Source organism: Mycteria americana, chromosome 8 (assembly GCF_035582795.1).
Source record: "Mycteria americana isolate JAX WOST 10 ecotype Jacksonville Zoo and Gardens chromosome 8, USCA_MyAme_1.0, whole genome shotgun sequence".
Classification (NCBI taxonomy): Eukaryota; Metazoa; Chordata; class Aves; order Ciconiiformes; family Ciconiidae; genus Mycteria; species Mycteria americana.
Genome location: NC_134372.1, coordinates 30,319,697 through 30,339,548, shown reverse-complemented (window position 1 = coordinate 30,339,548; position 19,852 = coordinate 30,319,697). Strand labels below are relative to the sequence as shown.

Sequence of the window (19,852 nt, the reverse complement as noted above, 5' to 3'; positions counted from 1 at the left end):
GAACCAACATTAGGGCACCATGGCCTGGAAAGCAAGAAAGCAAGCAAGCAAGTGAGAAGGGGAGAAGGAGAGAAAGAGAGAAAGGAAGAGAGAAAGAAAGAGAGAAAGAAAGAGAGAAAGAAAGAGAGAAAGAGAGAAAGAAAAATAAAGAAAGAGAGAGAGCGAGAAAGAGTAAAAGAAAGAAGTTAAACTGACAATGGAAACACAGTGGGAATCTATTTCTCTTCTCATACCCATTTTGTACAAGTAGTTCACGTTTAATATCACAGAAGGAAAGAGGAAAATCAGAATGGTACTTTTCATGAAGAAGTTTTGTAGCTAGTCCCTGAGGAAAGGTGGTGGGTTTTCTTACAAGCAGTTAACAGATGCTGCCTTCTTTTCTGTGCAGCAGTATTACACGACTGTGGCCACAAGATGGCAGATTTTTGTCAAATGCAAGCAGGGAGCAATTCAAACACAAAGCAGGTTTTCAATTTCTGTATCAAAAAATGCCTTTGTGAGTGTGTTTTATGAAGGTAAGACAAACAGCCCTAATCAGAAGAATTACATAGGGAAATGTTAAAAAAGGCGACTTCGTTTAGTTTCTGGTTTGGCTAGGAATTACTGACAGAAGGTTTTAAACAAATGTTTGCAAGGATTTCATATTCTGCAGTATATGAATTTGTCTACCCCAAATTTTATAGAATTGATATGTACTGGAATTACTTTGAAATTACTATAGCTTTATTAAAATCATTATGATAAGAAGATATGTTGGACTATATTTTTACAAATGCCAGGAAGAGACGGTAAACTATCCCAAAGGCAGCGATGATGGGCAAAGATCTTAGTCCAATTTAAACTGTGTATGTAATTTATATTAAAAACTATGAAGCTGTATCTGTTTATATGAGAAAAGAATCTCTGTCTTACACTACGGAAATGTTTACTGGGTTTTCATGTATCACTAATATGATTCACCTGGATTGTATATGGAAGCTACACCTGCTCCAGAGCCACTATTCTTACAGTTTCTAGGCAGAATCAAGACAATACAGGGTAAAGCTCTTCAGGGAAAGCATACATCTTTCCAGTGACCTGCAGAACTAAAGCTGTAGTTTCAACCTAGAAAAATAATCAGTAGCAAGCTAATGCTACTGTTCCCTCAATGCCTGTCTCTAGCACCATATGCACCTTCTGGTGAAGGAAAGATATTGAGGTGATTCCAGACATCAGTTTCACAAGAGCTTGGTGGTGTTTTGTGTTAGTGGACTGCTGATCAAGATTTATTTACCATAGATTCACAGATTTAAAAGGAATTATTATTCAAAAGAGATGCTGACATCCATTTAGACAAAAGAATTACATGTGATCACACCTTCTCACGTGTTCTGAACATTAAAACTTTTTTTTCACTGTGTTTGTATCTCGGTACCTGCAACATTAAGCCTTTTTGATGGTGCTATGGCTAATCAGCCTTAGAAAAGTAAAATATTTATAATCAATACCATTGTTTTTAACAAACATACAAGTCACCAGAAACATTCTACTACATAATAAAAGCATCATGTCTGTAAAGCCAGATGTTTTAGTATTTCCCCGTTCTAGAGGTAAGATCACTATCACCATTTGATAAGGACAAATGCAGGGTTTCTTACAACTCTGTATTGTAAATGACAATTTTTCAGAAATGGATCTAAGTGTTATCGTGAGTCACAGTGTGAGTCACAGGGTCAGGCTAGTGACAAAATAAGCAGAGACGATACAGGGATTTATACATATTATGTGTTAGACACAAATTAATCCTTCCTGCCCACTCAGTAGCACTGGTCAGTCCTCCTAGGGAGCAGTATTTCCAGTTTGGGTACTTCAAGAAAGGTGTGGGCTCACTGAAGAAAGGCCAGAGGAAAGCATTAAGAATGATGAGATATCTAGAAACTATGACCTGGGAGAGAAAACCTGAAAACACTAGATTGTTTAGTCTAGTGAAGCCTTGAGAGAATCATAACACTACACAAGCCTGCAAAAAGGAGCTGCAAAGAGGAAAGCGAACCGTTCTTATGTCTACCGAGAATGGATATAAATTGCAATGAGAAAGACTCTGCTCAGACACAGAAAAAAATTGTTTCATGATATTACCAGAGGAGTGCTGGAATGGATCAGCTAGGGAAGTCATGTGGTTTTAAGAAGAGCTTGTACAATCATCTGTCAAGAATGATGGAGGTAGAATTGATCTTTCTCCTCTGGAGTTCCCCCCAACCTTACTTTCTGTAACAATTGTGCTGATCTGGTTTGTATGCAGCTCTCTTGGGTTTTTCAGAGCACAGTGCTGGTTGTAAGGACTGGCAATCACAGGGAGACCCTGGAAACCAGCCAAGGGAAATCCTACACTCCTCAAGCTTCCATTATACACAGGCTTCAGTTAGCCCAAATATATCATTATGATTACTCCTTAAGCACCTGCAGTTGCAAAACACAAATAATAATTTTATAATAATTAAGTTTTATTAATTCTGATGATATCTTTGTGGAAGCAGTCACGTCAAACTGGGAACTGAACTATGAGACATAATTATTTTTGTTACAGCAATATAAACAGTCCACCAACATACAGACTAACGTTGTGTTAGGAAGTACCAATATTTTCGTGTGAAGGACAGATATGAGAAAGGGAAAAGCACCATAACAAAACAAAGCGTCTGAACCAATGTCATGTAAGAGGCCAGGAGCCAGCGGTCTTAGACCAGCGCTCCCTGTGCAGACACAGACTGGTGGCTCACCCCCACCGTTGTAGCAGATTACCGTGAGAAGCATGTTTCCTAAATATGGTCAGGCTGAAACTTCCTTTTGGGTTGAAACCAAAAGCAGTGGCATTCGCGTTTGAAGGTGCATGACTCACAGAAGGTGCTGGAGAACAGTGCGTTTTACATCACTCCAGCCTGAACTGGCCCACGCGCTTGGCCTGTGGCCTGCCCACCTGAGGCAGCCCTCGGGCAGCGGCTGTCCCTGCAGAGGCAGCTCGTGCCGCATGCCTATAGGGCAGACGTGTGGGAAGAGATCCCATGTGAATCCAGCATGTAAAGAAAGGCTGTAGCGGATCTCTAGACCTCACCTCCTCAAGACCAGAATCTCTGTATCAGCCTTCTGCAGCAGTGGAAACGCATCCTCCTCCTAGAAACAACTTCAGTTGTATGCCGTGACCGCATTTGCCTCTTTTCTCTCTCAGGTAACAGTCCGCATTGATCCTGAGTAGTCAGTGCTTATAAACAACGCAACTGGGATATAAGACAGCAAGGATCACATCGACCGGCGTTGTAGTGTTTATAAGAGGTGCCCATGACTATGCTCAGCGCGGAGCAGCCGCGGAGGGGGAGGAACGGGCGGGCAGGGCTCCCGAGGCTGCCTGGCCATCGCAGCGGGCAGGAACCCCCAGCGCCTCCCTCGGGTTTCGGCCTGGCAGCTCCCGCCTCAGCACCGTCTCCTCAGGAAACACGCGGCGGGGCCGGTGCGGCGCCGCCTGCAGCCGAGCGCAGCCAAGGGCAGCCTGCCCCGCCCTCATCTGCTCTGAGGGGACCTGCCCCGAGGCGGGGCTTCCCGAGGTGGGCAGGGTCGGCTGAGGTGAGGCGGGCTGGGCCGGGCCGGGCCGGGCCGGGCCGAGCCGAGCCGAGCCGAGCCGAGCCGAGCCGAGCCGAGCCGAGCCGAGCCGAGCCGAGCCGAGCCGAGCCGAGCCGAGCAGGGCAGAGCAGGGCAGAGCAGAGCAGAGGTGCCGCGGCCCACTCCGGCGGCTCATGCGTAATCGCTCGGGGTGGGGGAGAGCGGCGGCGGCGGCACCGGCGGGAGCATGGCGCAGCGGGTGCTGCCGCTGCCCAGGCAGCAGTCCTTCTGCCCGCCCACCATCCCCAACCCCTTCGTCTACCCGGGGCGCCTGAGCACCAGGGACAAGCTGCGGGTAAGGCTGGCGGCGCGGGCGTGAGAGGGCGCCGGGGCGCGCCCTGCCTGGCGGGCTGGGGCCGGGCTAGGGCTGCCCGGTGTTGGGATGCGCATCAGTGCGGACGGGAACCCAGCCGGCAGAGCGGTGGGGGAGGCTGTCACCCCCAGCGCTGGCTGTGCTGCGCCGGGCGCGGTTTTCTGCCAACTTGTCTGAACCAGCGTTACTTTGGCCGCTCTGAACCAAGGGATTCTCACCAATGCGGTGTGACGGTCAGTGGTCGTTTTAAAAAGACCTCCTTCCGATAGGAGAATACGGCTGTGTGAATAAATACTGTTTAAAACTGCCTCTTGCTCCGCCGAAAGCGCTTTCCTGTCTGACAGGAGCATGGGTGCTGCTGGGCCCTACCCTGCAGCCCGGTCCCGCCCCAGCACCGCGGTTACGCCCCAGTGCCGAGCAGTGAAGGGACAGTAGCAAACCGGACAATTAAACATCTACAGCTCTTATCTTTTCCAGGAAAAGGCATCTAGTAAGAATACTTCCTTCCCAAGTACGGCATAGAGAGCAGAAAACGAATAGGTTATGTAAATGATCAAAGCAAAGATGCAAAAAGTGTTCAGCATAAAAAAAGTCACTGTTTTTTGAAATTAAGTTCTTCAAGCCATCGCTCCTCAGAGTCCATAAACTACATGCTTGCTCTACACACACACACAGGCTTATCGACTTCAAACTTAAACTTCTAACACAAGATTTGCAACAAGCTTTTGAAAAGATTTGCACGATCATTCCAGATAACACATTACTCCTAGAGAAAACAGGAGTCCTGTTTGACTCCAGTTTGCATCCTTGTTTGAATCACAAGAATGAAATACTATCCATCTATCCATTGTGTCAGATGCCTCAGCTGTAGAGTGAAGATGATGATAACTTCTCTCTGATATGACAAGCTAAAATAGAAAACAACTTTTTACAGTAATCCTGTTTCAGACGCTTAACTCACTTTAGGCTGATTTTAAGCCTGGGGTGGAGGGGAGGGAGTTAATCTCTTGGTTCTGTAACTGCAGTGTGGACAACAAAAGAGGTATCCCCAATTCCACTGGGTTACTGACTGGTGTCACTGGCTGAACTGAATTAGGCTTCTGAGCTGAATGCTGTCCCAGTACAGCTTGTGTACAAGCGCACACAAGACTTACAGGGTACTTTTACAATTAAGAAAGCAAACAGTATTTCTGGGCTTTGATTTTTAAAAACATCCTCTTTAAAAATTGAGCTGATGAACCAAATGTGAACTGACGTCTCAGTGAGGACAATGAGGATGTCAGTGTGTAGGTGAACTTACAGTATTTTCTGCTGATTGTTATAAATATCTGAGGCTGATGTGCAACTCAATATTTTATGTTTCATATAGCTCTTCCTGAAGTTATAAATAATGTTTGCCCTGAAGGTAGCTGGGTGGAGGAAATCTGAGAAACCTGGAAAATAATTTCAAATCCTTTTATCCCCTATGTTTTACTAGCAGCCTGAAACACATTTCAAGTGCATCTGAATCCATAGCTGTAGGCATGAACCCCAAGGTAAAGATTCCAGTTTCTTAATGAGGTTCCAGAAAGGGACAGCTTTCTGTGCTGGCTGTTCTTCGTAGAGGATGCACAGACTACTTTCAAAAGCTTGCAGTTTTAAGCTACAATTACCATTTTAGCTATAATAAATATATCCTATTTTTTTCCTTCAGGAGGAAGTGATGAAAAACATGGTATGTCTTAAAGCAAGACATACTCCATACATAACTCCACAATGCACCTGGAAAGAAAAGCACCCGGCTGGGTCAGGGCCTGGTGCTAGTGAACTTTGAAGCAAAATTGCAGTAGTCACAGGATTTTAAAGCAGAAAGACACAAGAGAGACATCCTTTTTGTATTGTGTGTTGCTCCCTTCTGTTCTTTTTCCCCTATAGTCATAGAGACTAGGATATTTCCTACTGTCTGCTTTATCCTGTAAATGTCTGCTCCTCTCTTGCCCAGGACTGTGTATGGGACCAGCTAGGAATCAGAGCCTTACCAGAGAGTGTTACTATAAACTTCAAAAAAGGGAAGTGTCCCTTCTTTTCCCATTTAAATCAAGTGTAGTATATCTCCACTCTTGCATGTTAAAGGATTGTTTTGTATATTCCCCCTATTCTATACTATTCCTTTAACATACACTGATAAAAACAGATACAATTTCAAAACCCTCTCTGGGAGCCCAAAGCTGGATTTTCATATGTTGGTGAATGCCTTGAATGTAAAGGCTGCTGTCCCCTGATGAATGGAGCTTGAAAGTGAGACAGGCTAGCTGTTTGCATTTAATTCAGCTTCAAATATAAAGATAGGCTGTAGCCAGACTGAAAAGTGGAGTGAGAAGATTTTACAATTTTTTGCCAATCCTTATATTGCTAATAGTTTATCAGCCAATGAGATTTTTGTCTTTCTTTACAATGTGCAAAACAAGGATCAGTTGTGCTGTGCTAAACATCTGCATGTGCCAAACAAGAGTTTAAAACAGTTGTTCAAATACTTCTGTTTTCCATCTTCTGACTGAAGCTGGCTGCAATTCATTTTTGGGATTTTTTCATTTTTTAGTTTTAGTTCTGTTCATCGTGATTGGCTCACTTGCCCTCTTAACTTCTGAACTGCACTGCAAAGCACAAATACTAGTTAAGTCATGACTAGATTTTCCTTTATTCAGAAGAGATGCTCAGTGGATTTATGGAACAGTGAACTATGTAATGGCACAACCAGCATGCTAAAAGCAAGATTATTTTTAATCCTGTGCATGGAAGTAAGCAGCTAGACTGCCTGGCAGAGAGCTGTGATATACTGTGGATGCTCATGGCAGACCCTGTCTTGCTGTGCGGGTACTGCTTTGGGAGATAGTCCATCTGCTCACAGTTGCAGATGTCAGGGGAGTTCAGTTGGAGTTGGGCTTCATTCTGGTCCCCAGCCTGCTCTTCTGCTGCTTCCTAGATAACTTGTCAGCAGCTGAAGTTTCAAACTGGATTCTGTGGCTTTCTGATAGACCTGCTTTTCCCCTTTCCTGGTTCTTGACGTCAGTGACAGTGTAATCCCATGTATTGCTTAAGGGTCAGTCAGCTATGGGAGTGTGAACTGGACAGCAAAGACTACTGCAGGTGTCTGCAACAGCTGCAGTGACAGGCTATGCAGTTGTCGCCGATACCTTAAATAGAAAGTACACGGGTGATTCCAAATGTGGGAAAAGGTTCTTTGGATGACTCAGAATAATTCTGTCTTTGTGATTACTGTATACAGAAGCTGGAGTGGCTCTGATCCTACTTAGTAGTTACTAAACTTTGAACCTGTATTTTTTTCTGTATATTTTTCTCCTATACTTTTCTAGCCTACCTTGACCTTTCTCTTTTCTGTCCTTTTCTTACCCTACTCTGCAGCTGATGGAGCAGAAATCAACTCTGCCTCATTACACAGTGACCTAGAAAGCCAATAGCTTGCATCAGCAAATCAGTACCACCTGTGCCTCTGCCTAAAATAGATTAATGAATTTATTAAAGTTTTGAGGAAAGGATTGTTTTGCTTTTGCTATTGCCTCTTTTATTTTTCATTGTAGGTCAGTGCATAAATATTCTTCTTTTTTTTCATAAAGAAAAAAGTTATTTTAAGTCAAAACACACCGATTTATGCTTATGCTGCCCATTCTGCATAACTGAATGCAGCTGAAATGTTGAACTGGGACTATAGATCATAGTACAAGAGGACACGTATGGAGAAAAAAAGACACATCTCATTTTGGGAGACAGGCAAGGAGTCTTGGTTGGTTTAACTTGCTACCTGATATTTTCAGATTCGCCACAACTGGCACCAAAGAGAGTGGGAGCAATAGATCTCCAGGGCCAAACCTCTCATACCCAGCTACTGAATCCATTTCTGTGATCCAGAGCAGTCCTTTTCCTGTTGTCCATGAAGTTATGGTTAAAATTCCATTGCTTGTTATATACAACTTTTATATAAAAAAAATTGTATGCTTCAAGAAGGAAATAGTCATACCTGAATGTTCAGATCTCTCCTGGAGACATGTTATGTGGCAGTACTTACAGAACATAAAGAGCAACACCACGTACCTGCTTCTCATCCTTATCCTAATTTACACTGTGTATCCACTATGATGTTTGGTCTGTTGTCACCGTGCCTTTTGTAACACAGAACTGCATCCTGAAGGCCCAAAACTCCTTTTAATCCTTGTCACTATCGCAGGGTTTAGAGCCAGAGGCCAGAGTCTCTCCTGAATATTGATAAGAGGACAGTAAAAGGACATTATGTGAAGATGGAAGGAATTTGGTGGGGAGGTAAAGGACTGTGTTGATGAAAGGACAATTAGAACTAACCTACTATATTAAAGAATTGGATGAATAATGCTCAAAGATGCTTATATTCCAAATGTACTACAAACATTTGTTCCTTTTTGAAGAAAAGAGATAAATTAAAATCCATTGTGTTGCTTAATAATCATAGTTCAAGTATATAAGTTGCAAACTATTTTGTAAAACTTTCTTATTATGAAAAGCCTTGCTTTTCCTGTACAGTAAATAGTCATTGCTAAACAGCTGACTAGAAAGGCTGATTTGAGAGAGGAACACTGTTGTTCAGCTGTCCATTTTCTTAAAAAAAAAAAAAAAGGCATAAAAAAATAGTAAGCTAACAAGCACAAGCATAATTCTCCTTCAGTAACTTCTACCATACTTCTGAATGGATGGAGCTGTCAGTCTGACCACTGATGCACTCTCATACTAAGTTTTAAGGGACTTTTAAAAACAGCCCAAAGAAAAAAAATATTCACTATTAAAATTCTGCTTGGGTGTGTATTATTTTATGCATATGTATGCGCACAGAGCTGATCCTCATCTGTGAGCAGTAGCTGAGCTGGATTAGGTGCCAAAAGGAGTTGAACGGTTTACTAGCTTACCAGGAATGCTAGGGCTATGACTTCCGCATGCTAACACAGTTCACCTGCCTCCCAGACCTGAGCTTGCTCAATCTGCGTATTGTTGTGTTGCGCCATAAAGGCCAACCTTCAGGATATAGTTTCTAACCTAATTTACTGGGGTAAATTAATTAAGAATTTCTTCCTGCCCTGCCCAGTACCACAGCTGCCTGTTAACAGCCTTGTGCCAATACATGTTTCCTGGAGCTGTGCACGAAAAAATGCAAGCTAAAAATTCCTTAGGGAGGGCTGGAGGTGATATTTGAGGATTATTTGCAACCAGCACATGTTAGTGTTTCTCCTTCACCCCACTCCTTTTACAAATGCATATGAAGAACTGAAGAAGCAGTGAACCGCAGTGTTGGCTTGGATCTGTTTTATACCAGTTTTGCTACCTAGCTCGGCTGTCTGTGACCGTAGCAGAACTCTCTCAATAGTTTCTTTTGCTTCAAGTTAAAGCGATCTTATAACAGTTTCCTGATTGTGGGGAGGAAAGGGAACTAAGCTTTCTCAATTTATTCTGAAAAATTCAAGGAGGTCCTAGCACAGGAGGCAACCAGTTAATCTTCATAATCAGAAGGGTTCTGCTGTATGTTTACTGCGGGCAGTGAGCAAACCACTTCCAAAAGCAATGAGCCAAGAGCTGCTACAGCAGCTTCCACAGCACTGTGAAGTCTGAACCTTTGCCTTAAACCACAGGTTCAGTTTTACTGAAAACTCCATTTTACCTAAGTCCCAACTGGGGGAAATGAAATTGTGTTGTGTGTGCCCTACTCCAAGCAGTGGCAGTGAGGATCACTTGCAGCAATAGTGTGACTCAACACAAGATTTCTCATTTTGAAAGGGCAAGAGTACATTTTAGTCATCTTAACAATCCCACTTGGCTTCTAGACAGGCAGATAGCTACAGAAGGCTCTGTAGTGCAGATAGCTATCAGCTGGGCAGACTCATCTGAGCTGGTTGTACGCTGCAGACCAAGTCTAAGTATAAACTAAAGACAGCAAACTCTGTTTACCGTCTCTGTCTAACAACATCCAAGCCAAAAACTCAAATACTCAGATGTTCTGGTTCCACCTGAAATGGGAACCCAAAAGTGAAAATGAAATGCTGTGAATGACTGACTTCCTTCCCCATATGAACACTGGAATCATTAATGCTTTCCTTACTAAATCACACAGGAGTAATGTTAGTATTTTAAAGTCCATATAATGTAACTACACAGGTATCAGTGTCATTCCTGTTGATACCATTTCTTAAGATTTTTCCCCTCTTTTTTTCTAGACTGTTCTTCAGGGGATTATTTTGCTACCCCTCCGTGCCATATGCATTGCATTCATTTTACTGCTAGCATGGCTGTTTGCATCAATTGCAACTTTCCGTCACCATGGAAAAGGATCTGTGCCGCTTAAAGGATGGAGAAGGTAAAAAGTGACCAGTATTTGTGAAAACTATGTGCCTTTTTTTTTTTTTTAATACAAAGCCAGGGTCTAAAGTTTTTTTTTCCCCTCTCCTTTCTTCCTTTTGATTAAAGAGGAGTCCTCAGTGAAATCTTAGTTTTACCCATTTAGGTGAAGCAACTTTTTGATGAGTGTGTTTTACAACAATAGTGCAGCTTTCTAAATAGGTAGATTTTCAACTGTCTTGAGGCTAAAACAAATCTATATAAAAATCTTTATAGACTATTTGTAAGACAGGACTTATTTTAGTAATAATACCAATAGGAATATTTGAGAAAAGAAACTCATTAAGAAAAGTATTTGGTAATATCACGTAGGCTGAGTTTCTGTGTAGCCTTTGTCATTCCTGCTATGCTATAATTTATGACAAAATTAGCTTTGACAGCTCCTCTCTTAGCTATGTTGCCCTTGAAGGAGGACTTTACAGCTGCCTCTGTGGGTTCTGGGTTTCAGTTGCTCAGCTTCTGACCTCAGAGTAACGAAGTTCCCTTCTAGTTGCGATGCACTGAAGCTGCATGCAGGAGGAGGAGACACAGGAAGTGAATTCTAACAAGACTGAGAGATTACGGAGAGTCTTGTGAAGGGAACATGTCCCCTGTTGAGGGAACATGTTCCAGTAAGGGAACATTGTCGTTTAATCTTACTTGTTAAAACCGATAGTAAAAGAACAGTATCAGAGCTAAATAAGTTCTTAGAAAAAGGACACTGAATCTGCTAATTACCCATCCCCCCTTGCAATAGTGTTATGCTACAGTGCTATAAGATATGGCAAGAGAAATAGCGTACCTGGGAGGAGGGTTTAGTGAGGTGCTGTACATTGCCTTATCTTTAAATTTATAATCTTGTTTTTAGCATGAAAAGGTGATGTTCCCTTCCCTACTTCTACTTCTTCCCCTTTAGCCCTACACTCTCTCATTGAGTAGTATTGCTACCCTGTGCCTGGCCCCAGTGCTGGTGAGAACTAGGAAATCTTTCATGGGCTTCTGTTTTAAAGTACAAAAGAAATACTAACTGTAAGATGGATGGTATTTTTGTGTTTCTCTTTACAAGGAGGATGATCCAGACAACCCTCTCAAGCCTAACTCGTACCTTGTTCTTCGTAATGGGTTTCCAAGTTAAAGTAAAAGGGAAAATAGCAAGTCTACTGGAAGCCCCAATCTTTGTTGCAGCTCCTCATTCAAGCTTTTTTGATGCCATTATTTCTGCCCTAACTGGAATGCCATCAATAGTGTCTAGAGCAGAGAACCTGTCAACTCCGGTATTTGGCAGTAAGTATTTACAAAAAAATAGAATGTCAGCATAAAATAAAATAAGAAGTCAGCAATTTGACAAGGCAAAAAATCTGATCTCTGAAAGTGATTTAGGGGCAGACTTTTTAAAATCCTTAGGTTCCAAAGATACTGACAGATTATTTCCAGTGAAACCCCTCGGACAAGTTACCTTTCTGAATTGGTCAAAATGTCTAAAAGTACGCTGTTTCTTTTCAGATATGAAATATAATACCACTTTAAATTTGCTTTATACTGAAAGCATGTTTCGTAACTGCTCAGGCTAGAGGATTTCTCTTAAAATTATCCCAGTAGGTAGCCTGAGAAATCTGTTTGACTGCTGTCTTTTAACAGTGTGGCCCACAAATGTAGAACACAGATTAGTGAAGGTTATTTCAAAACAGACCCAAACTACAGCAATCTGGAAAATACTATATTTATAAGTTTAAACTTGCAGACACTGTTAGGGATTTTTTTTAATGGGAGTGAAACTGGGAAAGAAGAAAAGAGAAGTTACTCAAAAAGGCAATGCAAAGAATGGAGATCAGATGACTCATGCTTCTATTATTTTCTCCTCCTTTTGGCACAAAAAGAATTCCCATTTGCATTATTACTAGAATCAGCTGTAGACTTTCTGCTGGCTGTAGTGTATTCTTAAAAGAATAAGCCAACAGTAACCCAAAACTAAACTCAGCAGGCAACACAGCAAAGTGTCTTTGTAGGAAATAAACTAACTGATAATACATTGACCTTCTCTTAAAAGCACAGGAGCGAGAGACACAGAACATAATTCCTCCTCAAGTTTCTCATCACATCTCAATAGGTCCACACATTCTGATGTAGACTTCTGACAAAGTGGGGGGTGGGGTGGCGGTGGAGGGTGTCTGTAATTTACACACGAGCTGTGTATGCTTTGTAAGTGAAGAGGGTCATCTTCTTCAGCATAGGCTCAAACTACTTGTTGATTGCAGTGTGAATGAGTGAGGCCTGAGTGTGGCTTACGAGCAGAGACCCGATCAGGTCTTTTGCTTAGAATTGTGTGGAAATGCTCAGTGAAAAGATAACAATATTAGCAGAATGCGTTTGGGTGATTTTGGCATGTTTATACCTACTGTAAAGCTCCTCAGCTGGCAGTATAGATACATCTTCTGTGTCTTACTTCCCATTTTGCAGAATGAGAACAATAATACTACTCTTATCTATTTAGTCTGAAAGCTGTTTGTGCAGAGTCTGTCTCCTAGTATAAGAATAACAAGTTTTTTGCTACAAGGGAGCCTTGAACCCATGTGCTTTCTAAGCACTAGCATAAGACAAAAAAAATTTTTTATCTCTTTCACAGCAATTTTAAGTTCCCTTCAGCCTGTATCAGTTTCTCGTCAAGACCCCGATTCACGAAAGAATACAGTCACCGAGATAACTAAGCGGGCATTATCAAGAGGCCAGTGGCCACAGGTAATAAATACACTAATACTATTCTGTCATGTATTCATATTGCATATTCATTGTGCATCATAATATCACAAGTGCCCAGCTGAACAGGATTCTGTTGATGTACGGAGATTAAGTCAGCTCTCAGATTTATGACTGTTGTAGGAAAGGAAGACGAGAGGCTGGTGCCCAAAAAGTTTTGTCATGGCAAATGGGTCAGTTAAAATCCAGCCAGTACCAATTGCTGTTCCAAAATGCAGATGCTCGTGGCCTTCTCTTTTCCCTGTTTAAGTCTTAACATGCTGTCTTCAGTGTAGCAGATGACTTGGATTGGTATATGTGAATCAGTATTCTCAAGCTAGCTCATGTGTGAGAAGCTATTGCAGAGCTGTACTCACAACAGTTTGGGGATGAGCAGTAGATGAGATGAGTAACCCGGGCTGTCCAGGCTCCAGCATGAACAGTACTTAAGCTTAAAACATCAATTTCACATGTGAAGAATAGCTGAGGTGAAACTCAGTTCAATCTTTAGGTTAATAATGCAGTAAAAACAAGACTTTTAGATTGGTCTGAATTGTGGTAAGATTTTAACATGGAAGCAATAGTTACTGATTCTCCACACTGTTTCCCATGGTCATTCCTCAGCAGCAAGCTACTGTTGCGGTCCTAGGCCTTGTATGGCTTTCCATGCTGAAGAGCTAGTGGAGCAGGGATTGCTCTGGAGGGAGAAAAATGTTGAGGCAGCAACTCTGCTGCTCTTACAACAGGCAGAGAGCTGGGATGGAAATTGCATCCTTTGCAAGAAGGAAAATCAGGAACAGTTGTGAACCTACTAACATCTCATTTGGCAGTGCCTCTCTGCTTTCTTCTGTTGCATTGACTGTGGTCTGTTGTTGCCTTCAGATACTACAAATACAGTTTCATTGCCACGCTGCTGGACAAATACAGTCGGTGATATAAGACCTTTCTTCAAAGATATCCTGTGTGGATTTGTGTGTAAATTCATGCTTTGTGTTTTGAATTAGTTCTTAACTTGTTTTCTTAAGGGTTAATTTGCTTAAAATAAAAAATTAAAAACTCAAAGAAGTGTCTGGTTAAGTAGCTAAAGTCACAAGATCTGTTTAGTCATAGTTGGCTACCTCCTAAATGATTGAGAAGAGTTACCTTTTCCTTCACTTTTGTTCCAATGAATGGCTCTTGAGGAAAATTAAAAGAGGCTAGTGAAAATACAGACTTGGGTAGCAGGTATCCCTATGGCAGCTAGACCTGAATGCACTGCTCTGCTCTGTGAATAATCTCTAGAAACAGAGAACATTCAAGTGTAACTGTTTCTCATTCTGAGGGAAGACCAACACTTGCCACTTTTTTTGAAATGGCATTATTTAGACATTTCATGCATCTTTTTTACTTAGCAAGCACCTTAAAAAAGCTTTTCAGTTAGTGTTTAGGCTACTTTAATTTGACTCATAAATGCATTTTTCTAAGCTGCCATAAGTATTTTTAGAGCCTCCATTATTTTTTTCACCTTGTCAATTATATGGAGGATTTTAAATATGCACACGTCAAAGCTAGCAAGGCTTTTTTTGTAATACTGTGCTTACAAACTAAACTGATGCTTATGATTTGCTAAACTGTTGCTAACTGAATGAAGTGATTCCAACAAAGCCCTGGTAGACCTAATCTCTGCTGAAAACAGCATGGGGAGGAAAGGGGAATTGGCTTTACACCAGTTCTGCACTTGGGATAAAAACTAGATCTATGTTACAGCATAAATAGTCTATGAGTCAAGTAATCTGGGAATTGCCAAGACTGAGTCAGCAGGTACTACTTGGAGTGTCACTGGGTGATTCCTAGTCCGGTGCCCTGGCTACACCTTCCTCCTTTTTTTTTTTTTTTTTTTTTTTTTTTTTGAGAAACTTGACCACAAGATGATGTCTGTCATATCCTCTTCAGAGTGCCTGGGCTGCATTCTCAGCACAACAGAAAAGGAGTAGCTGGATTCCCCATTCCCTCTGCCTAAAACCAACACACAACAGGCTGGGTAGCACTTGTGCTTATTAATAGCATGAAGTTGATTAGTGCTTCTCCCAACACTGTACCAAAAGAAGGGGGAAGGAAAGAATGATTACTTATGCTTTGGTCAGTCCCATATGTTTTCTGGGACTTAGGACATATGCTAAGCAGAAACATACCCATTTTTGTGTCCATAGCACCAGCGAACAATTTCTCATTACAGAATGCATAGTCAAAGACTAACTGTAAATCAGTATGTGCAGCTGTCTCTATCATATTTTAGAACAGCCTGTGCCTCTTGGGTATGACCTAATGGTGCCCTCTTTCATCTAGCCTTGACCTGTTCATTTGGACTGAAGTGGGAGCACACCTTGAGAACTCTTTTGATCCAGACCAGTTCTTGTGCTGAGTTGTTTTTGGAATGTTGCTTACAATCCTGTAGTGATATGAGAAACATAAAGCTTCCTTGTATTCCATAGGGGGCTGGATTTGGTGTGTCACATTGCAGGTCACTGCACATCTAATCTAGTCTCTCTCAGACACTAATTCAGAAACCTTCTGGGTATTTGGTGTGTCTGAGTCATTCACGTTCAGAGGCCATGTAGTGGCGTGTAATGCCTTCAGAGATCTGCATCACAGATGCACATACTCTCTCAGCCTTTTGCTGCTACCCCTCAAACTGTGATCTTCTCATCACAGCTGGCATCTTGACTCATGTTGATAGCATCTGTGCCTGTAAAGGCTCAAGTACCTTATGCACTTTATGTCAGCCCAGACTCTTGATGTTTATACACCCAGCAGTTCAGTAAGGAGCTGCCGCCAGCAGAGGAACAATTCTCATATCATTACTAACACTAAACATGTCAAGTAAAATGCTTAAAGCCTTTTGTACCATATTTCTGAACTGGTAAAGGCCTCTCCCCAGAACTCCTCTCCTACAAAGCGTTTGTTTCCAAATCAACGTGGATCAGGTTAACAGGTTAATATTACTGTGAGCATCCTTCACTTATTTGTTCATTTCCTTTTGAAACAGTAATGATATCCTTGTGATGCAGTGTAACGTCACAGAGCTTGCATAAAAAGTCAGCCTTTATGTTACTGATGCTGAAGTATAACCTTTTTATGAAGTGTGTTTATATGTGTATTTCTTTCTCTTTAAATCCAAGATACTGATTTTCCCAGAAGGCACCTGCACAAACCGATCTTGCCTGATCACATTTAAACAAGGTGAGAGATTTGGTCAAATTGTTGTTGGAAAAAAATGTGTGAAATATTAATTTGGTAGTTCTAGTAAGGCCTATAGTTCTGCAGGTACATCATCCACAACAGCACTGTAGTAATGTCTTACATCATTAAAGTTTCAGTGGCATTAAACCCACTATTTTTCTACTAGTCAGTTTACTTTTCTGATTTTTGGTATTTGTAGGATGTAAAATACCTATGATATATACGGTTAGTTGGTTGGGTTTTTTTCTGGCTACAGTTTTAATCTAATTTATTTACCCAGAAACTTGACTGTGATTATGAGATTAACTACCAAAATAGATGCTACTTATGATGTTCTTTTATCTCCACTTACAGACGTGCCATCGTAGATTCCTGTAAATTTTGCCATGCAAAACTTAGCAACCAAGTTACGAAATCTCTTTGTGTAGTGCTTAGCAAGGCAGGCCCAATACATTATTTTTAACACAGAAAGATACTTGATAGCATCACGGATTATTGGATTGTTGTGCTGCACTTCAGTTAAAGCCATGTTGCTTTCCTTTCTTACTGTTGTACTGTGTTGTGGGTAGCAAAGTTACAAAACCAGTACTACATGCTCAGATCCATATCACTTATGAAGATGATCAGAACAGAGAAGGATTCAGGAAACGCTCAACAGCTTTGTGAGCATCTAATCCTTTGAAATGAATGCCAGTTGATGGGGAGGTAATACAGAGCAAATGAATTTGAACAGTCCAGGAATCTTGGGCAGCTTTCTCCTTGAAACGGAGACTAACCTTTTTCTGTCCTGACATCTTGCTAGTTGCGCTGCTGATTCAAAAAAAGAAACAAAACCACCAACCCCTCCCCCCCAAAACAAAATGAAAAAAACTCACAACAGAAAGAACACTTCCCATTCTTCTCGCCTTTTTAAAAATTTCTTCTTCCAGATACCATGTCTTACATGAATCACTTCAAACTCCTGACTGCTGTATTAAGCTTAGTCTTAACAATCAATTCTAATCTGTGGTTGCAGGTGCCTTTGTTCCACGAGTCCCTGTACAACCTGTGTTGCTCCGATACCCCAACAAGCTGGTAAGCAGAATATTCTCTATCACTAACTAGTAATATGGAAGTCAAAATGCTGACTTAACAGTACCTACGATAAATATTTTGCATTGTTACTGAAGAATCTATTGTCCTGAGCTTTAGCATTGGAGAGCTCCTGGAAGCAGCTGGGCTTCCCAAGTGTCACCATGGTGTAGTTGCTATTCTGATTGTGAAAAACTTACTGCTGGGCTTCTTAGCTATAGTTAAAAGTAAGAGGGAGCATGGGAAAGTATTGCAGCGGAAGTTAGAAACTTCCTGCAAAGCCACAGAGCCTGTACTTTGAAGTCTAAAATGCACACAACTTCCCTACTAGTCATAATTTTTTGTTTAAGCTCAAAATACTCTTACTGCAAAGGGACTTGCAAAGTTTCACTTGAGCAGATCATCCTGAGTGCCATCACATGGCACGCAGAGGATAACCAAGTGATCAAGCCCAGCCAGCATGGGTTCAGGAAAGGCAGGTCCTGCTTGACCAACCTGATCTCCTTCTACAACAAGGTGACCCGCCTAGTGGATGAGGGAAAGGCTGTGGATGTTGTCTATCTGGACCTCAGTAAAGCCTTTGACACAGTTTCCCACAGCATTCTCCTGGAGAAACTGGCTGCTCATGGCTTGGATGGGTGTCCTTTTCGCTGGGTAAAGAACTGGCTGGATGGCCGGGCCCAAAGAGTGGTGCTGAATGGAGTTTACTCCAGTTGGCGGCCGGTCACAAGTGGTGTTCCCCAGGGCTCTGTGCTGGGGCCAGTTCTGTTTAATATCTTTATCAATGATCTGGATGAAGGGATCGAGTGCACCCTCAGTAAGTTTGCAGATGACACCAAGTTGTGTGGGATTGTTGATCTGCTTGAAGGTAGGAAGGCTCTACAGAGGGACCTGGACAGGCTGGATGGATGGGCCGAGGTCAATTGTGTGGGGTTCAACAAGGCTAAGTGCTGGGTCCTGCACTTGGGCCACAGCAACCCCATGCAATGCTACAGGCTTCGTGAAGAGTGGCTGGAAAGCTGCCTGGCAGAAAAGGACCTGGGAGTGTTGGTAGACAGGTGCCTGAATATGAGCCAGCAGTGTGCCCAGGTGGCCAAGAAAGCCAATGGCTTGTATCAAAAATAGTGTGGCCAGCAGGAGTAGGGAAGTGATCGTGCCCCTGTACTTGGCACTGGTAAGGCCGCACCTCAAATACTGTGTTCAGTTTTGGGCCCCTCACTACAAGAGAGACATTGAGGTGCTGGAGCATGTCCAGAGAAGGGCAATGAAGCTGGTGAAGGGTCTGGAGCAGAAGTCTTATGAGGACCGACTGAGGGAACTGGGGTTGTTTAGCCTGGAGAAGCAGAGGCTGAGGGGAGACCTCATCGCTCTCTACAACTACCTGAAAGGAGGTTGTAGAGAGGTGGGGGTTCGGTCTCTTCTCCCAGGTAACAAGTGATAGGACAAGAGGAAATGGCCTCAAGTTGCACCAGGGGAGGTTTAGACTGGATATTAGGAAATTTTACTTCACTGAAGGGGTTATCAAGCATTGGAACAGGCTGCTCAGTGAAGTGGTTGAGTCGCCATCCCTGGGGGTATTTAAAAGACATTTGGATGAGGTGCTTAGGGACATGGTATAGTGGTGGTCTTGGTAGTGTTAGGTTTACGGTTGGACTCGATGATCTTAAAGGTCTTTTCCAACCTATACGATTCTGTTTCTGAACAGAAGCAAAGGTGAGCCATGCAGTACCTCCAACACCCCCTCCTTCAGGCACTTCAGGAGGGCAGCTTTGCAGATGGTTCTTTTCATGCAACTTTTCCTTGTTTTGCCAAGTAAATGTTTACGCTTTCTGGCAAGTATAGGGATACAGATGTATGGCTCTGATTCACTGACAGGTGTAATGCTGGGACGTGTGTCCAGCAACTTGTTAACTTTTTTTTTATTATCTGGTCATCCAGCAAATCAGAGAAGACCAAAGTTTTCATTCCTCATGGTTTTTAAGATGAAAAACAAGTGATTGTTGTTGTTGTTGTTATTTACAAAGATTCCTTTGTAAAATCCTTTTACAGATCAATTTCAAAACAGTGAAGTGAACCACTAAAGGGGATTGGTATCGCATTTCACTGATAGAATTTAAGGATCTGCAGTACACATTGTAAAAATCATATATAGGAAGTATATATATGCTTCCAAAGCAAAAAAAGGAAAGCAACATGATGATCAATTACCTAGGTTACCTAGGCAGAAATGTCCTTAAAAACTAAATCAAACATATTTATGAGGGTGCCTTTCTAAAGGGACTGGTGAAGTCCTCTGGAAAAGTCTTACTAGATTATTTTTTCCTACTTCTGTTGTTTGGATCAGAATGAATGATTTAAAATATCTAAGTAACTATATAAATTTTAATACCAATTGTTGATACTATCAAAAGTCTGCCATGCTTATTTCCAGATTTTTAAGGCAAGGAATCCTAGTCGCCTTGACACCTTTATTTATTTTCACTACAGGACTAT

General features: G+C 42.0%; 1 protein-coding gene across 1 annotated transcript in view; it reads left to right on the top strand.

Moving 5' to 3' along the window:
• Positions 1-3,699: 3,699 nt before the first annotated feature.
• Positions 3,700-19,852, top strand: part of LPCAT2 (lysophosphatidylcholine acyltransferase 2) — a 37,153-nt gene continuing 21,000 nt past the window's right edge. Inside the window, exons 1-6 of the mRNA XM_075510588.1 lie at positions 3,700-3,928; positions 10,177-10,316; positions 11,403-11,620; positions 12,960-13,072; positions 16,228-16,288; positions 17,304-17,362. Of these exons, the coding sequence (XP_075366703.1) occupies positions 3,821-3,928; positions 10,177-10,316; positions 11,403-11,620; positions 12,960-13,072; positions 16,228-16,288; positions 17,304-17,362 (699 nt within the window). The 5' untranslated portion in view covers positions 3,700-3,820. The remainder of the gene's footprint in view (positions 3,929-10,176; positions 10,317-11,402; positions 11,621-12,959; positions 13,073-16,227; positions 16,289-17,303; positions 17,363-19,852) is intronic.